Source organism: Eutrema salsugineum, unplaced genomic scaffold (assembly GCF_000478725.1).
Source record: "Eutrema salsugineum unplaced genomic scaffold, Eutsalg1_0 scaffold_11, whole genome shotgun sequence".
Lineage (NCBI taxonomy): Eukaryota > Viridiplantae > Streptophyta > Magnoliopsida > Brassicales > Brassicaceae > Eutrema > Eutrema salsugineum.
The window spans coordinates 4206875-4211059 of NW_006256901.1; the positions used below are offsets into that span (position 1 = coordinate 4206875).

Consider the following 4185-nt stretch of genomic DNA (forward strand, 5'->3'; position numbering starts at 1 on the left):
CCTGCAATCACCACGTGATCTTTTCCCGTGCTTTTGTCCTCACTCACACGGTACCGCAGATTACTTTCCGGTTGGTCACCCATCCTGAGATTGCTCCAGCTTAAGCACGCTTAACTTTGGAGTTCTCTCAAGACATTTGACCGGAAAAGATAAGTGCACTTTGATGACATAGGTAGTCAAATCAATTCTTATAAGCCTTTTTCACATATACCAGGAATCAGGATGTTACAAGAAAACTTAGAGTCTTGTCCACTCCAAAATGCCCCATTAAACCTCCTTTATGAGATTCCCTCATTAAGAGTTTTCTCATCAAACCATGTGGGATACACAAACGTTTATCTCTAAATAGAAAGCCATCATGTAAGTAAAATAAACCAAATACTCTCTTTTGGCATTCTTGGTAGATGTCACTGAAGTCTGGGTCATCTTCATAGCTCTCTTTGATGTGCTCAAATCCCATTACTTTTTCCTCTATAGTGTTTATGAGCGTGTATCTTCTAGATAGAACATCAGCGACTATGTTCTCATTTCCCTTCTTGTATTTGATGATGTAGGGAAAGGCTTCTACAAACTCTAGCCATCTTGCGTGCCATCTCTTAAGCGTTGTTTGGCCCCTCAAATGCTTAAGTGTCTCATAATCACTGTGTATGACAAATTCGTTGGCCAACAAGTAATGTTGCCATGTCTCCATTGATCGCACCAGTGCATACAATTCCTTGTCGTAGGTGGGGTAGTTCAGGGCAGCTCCACTTAGTTTCTCACTAAGTAAACCACTAGTCTTCCTCCCTGTGTGGGTATGGCTCCAATGCCTAAACCTGAGGCATCACATTCAATCTCAAAGGTTTTATCAAAATCAGGTAAAATTAAAAATCGGTGCATTGGTTAAACGGTCTTTGAAATTTTGAAATGCTTTCTCTTGTGCCGGTCCCTTTGAGAACGCCACATCTTTCTTAATAACCGCTGTGAGAGGAGCGGCCAAGATGCTGAAATTCTTGAAAAACCGCCGGTAAAAGCTTGCTAGTCCATGGAAGCTCCGAACATGTCCAATGCTTGTTGGAGTTGGCCACTCTTGTATTGCTCTCGCTTTCTCCTGATCCAACCTGTTGACCCTGTGAACTCACAACAAATCCTAAAAATACAAGCTCATTAGTACAAAAGGTGTACTTCTTGAGGTTCGCATAAAGACCTTCTTTACGAAGAGTCTCCAGGACTTGCTCAAGGTGCCTTAGGTGATCACTAAAACATTTACTATAGATAAGTATATCATCAAAATATAATACTACAAACTTACTGATGTATGCCCTCAAGACATGATTCATGAGCCGCATGAATGTGCTTGGAGCATTGGTGAGGATGAATAGCATAACAAGCCATTCATATAGACCTTGCCTAGTCTTGAAGGCTGTTTTCATTCTCACCTGATGGTAGCCACTTCGAAAATCCACCTTAGAGAAGACTGTTGAGCCATGTAACTCGTCCAACATGTCATCTAGCCTTGGTATTGGATGGCGATACTTGATGGTGATGTTGTTTATTTCCCGGCAATCCACATACATTCTCCAAGTGCTATCTTTCTTGGGGACTAGTAGAACAGTCACAACACATGGGTTAAGGCTCTCCCTGTATAGCCTTTAGACATGAGGTCTTAAATTTTTTTCTCCAACCCCTTTGACTCATTCATGCGATAAGCTCCACGGTTTGGCAGGACAGCTCCGGGAACCAGATCAATCTGATGCTCTGTTACCCTTATAGGAGGCAGTCCAGCTGGTATCTTCTCTGGAAACACGTCTTTGAAACTGTTTAACAAGGAAGTTATCTCGGGTGGAAGCTCTAGCTCATTAGAACCTGAAAGCAGCCCTTCTTTAAAGATCATTAGTAGCACAGGTGTGTTATGTTGTAAGGCTTTAGACACAATAGTAGGAGTAACGAATAGGTTAGTCCTACTTACCTTGGAGTCCTTAGCAAATTTCATTTGCATTTCATGGACTTCTATAGGCGTGAGTGGTGCAAGTTGGAACTTCCTCTTATCATGAGTGAACAAGTAGTGGTTTGTTCGGCCATTGTGCATTGTCTCTTTATCAAACTGCCAGGGTCTCCCCAACAGCAAATGACCTACTTGCATCGGCATAACATCACATACAACTCGATCATTGTATTTTCCCACACTTAAAGGAATGGTGACTTGCTTGGAGATCCTCAGCTCGGTGTCGTCATTAAGCCATCTTAGTCGGTATGGCTTTGGGTGCTTTGTCGTCTCGAGACCTAGCTTGTCAACCATGAACTTACTAGCAACATTAGTACAAGAGCCTCTATCTATAATGAGACTACATATCTTCCCATTCACGGTACATCTTGTATGAAAGATGTTTTCTCTTTGAACCGTCTCTGTGTCTACTAGAGCACTCAAGGTTCTTCTGATGACTAACATCTCTCTTGTGTCCAGGTATTCTATCTCGGATTCTTGATCAGCTGGCTCCTCATCAACGGGTTCATCTTGAGACTCATAGTCTCCGGTTGGTGTTAAGATCATAACCCTTTGATTTGGACACTCTCTCGCCGTATGCCCTTGCCCCTGACATTTAAAACAAATGACATCTATGGCCCGTGAAGTGCTAGGAAACTTACATGCTTCTGGCCGAGACACCTTAGAGCTGTCTTTCAAGTTTTCAGGTGCTGTTTTCTTGAACCGTGAGTCACTCTCCACGGCTTTTCCTTTGTCAAACACTTTTGGTGGCTGTAGAGCCCAAGTGTTGTTGTTTCTTGCTCGATTGGTGGCAATAGTCTTGCATTTGATGTGTTGCTCCACTTGAACAGATAGATGCAAGAGATCACTCATGTCTTGATATGGCTGTCTCTCCACCTTTCTAGCTATTCGGTCTTTTAACCCATCAAGAAACTGAGCCATGAGGGTCTCCTTGGTGTCAGCTAGCTCAAGTCGGTTTCTGAGTTGTTCAAACTCCTCAAAATATTTCCTCAACAGATCTGTTTCCATGCACCAACTTTCGAAGCTTCTTTTGTAAGTCTCTATAAAAATGTGGTGCCACATACCTCTTTCTCAAGTTGAATTTCATGGCGTTCCAACTAGTAATCTGTTCATAGTGGTGCCTCCACCTTTCAGACACGTCTTGATCCCACCAAAATAGTGCATGGTTGGTTAGTTGAGCCGCGGCCAAAGACACCTTCTTCTGATCATTGTAAGAGTAATAATCAAAGATATGCTCCATTCTTCGCTCCCACTCCAAGTAAGCTTCAGGGTTTATTCTGCCAGAAAAAGTAGGTGCAGTCAGTTTATTGTCATTATGATTTTGTCTATTACCTTCATCATCTCGGTTTCGGCCTCTGTTGAAGATCTCTTTTTCTCTAATGCGGCCTCGGTGGGTGGAATCTCTCATTATGTGGTTTTGTTGTAAATCAGGAGGGTCTCCTTGTCTATGAGGGTTTGGTGCATCATCTTCTAGTTCATGCATCTCTTCATCGTCTGGCTGGACATTCTATCGTTGCTGAACAGGTATGGGTCGTGCAACCTCTATCCTTAGTACTTCTAGCCGGCGAACTCTCTCCTCTATACGACCTAGTTTTGTGCCATATCTTGCCTCATTGCAGCAATAACTTTCAAGATGGTATCATGTGGTGCTATGGGGGGAATTTCCATTGCTGAAAATGCACAAAAAACAACAAAAACTCAAACGCAACTATGTAACAATTATCAAAAGAACTTAACCTAGACGCAAACTACTTAAACAAGAATAAACTTTTTTTGTTTTAGGGTTTTTGTTTCTTCGAGACTTAGCTAAACAATATGAGGTGCAACTAACTAGATGCAGAATGGAATTTTTATGGCTTTTTTGGTTGATATAAATGAACAAACTAATGCAAACTTAAACGAGATGTCTTCTTCTTCTTTTTTTTGATAGGTTTAAACAAAGCAACAATGATAAGGATAAAGACTAAACAACAAGGAATCGAAAAAGGGTAGATATCACCTGATGTTAGAACCTTTCGGCTATGATACCAAACTGATATAAGATCGGGAAGGGAACGGAAATGGTTCCAAGTGATTGGCCGAGAGACTCTTTTCACTTAGAGTAGATATGGTCGGAAGAAACAAGATGAAACATAAGCGACTGGCCGAGGGGCTCTCTTTACTTAGATCGGTGAATGAAGGATGAATTGACTGGTTTAAAC

General features: G+C 41.8%; 1 protein-coding gene across 1 annotated transcript; it reads right to left on the reverse strand.

The window, feature by feature from the left end:
- Positions 1-217: 217 nt before the first annotated feature.
- On the reverse strand, positions 218-3467 carry LOC112089725. The gene is made up of 5 exons (XM_024160474.1): positions 3049-3467; positions 1665-2942; positions 1288-1620; positions 939-1109; positions 218-815 (listed from the first exon to the last, which is right to left on the reverse strand). The coding sequence occupies exons 1-5, from the start codon at positions 3465-3467 to the stop codon at positions 218-220; spliced, it is 2799 nt and encodes a 932-aa protein (XP_024016242.1).
- Between the last annotated feature and the right edge of the window lie 718 nt (positions 3468-4185).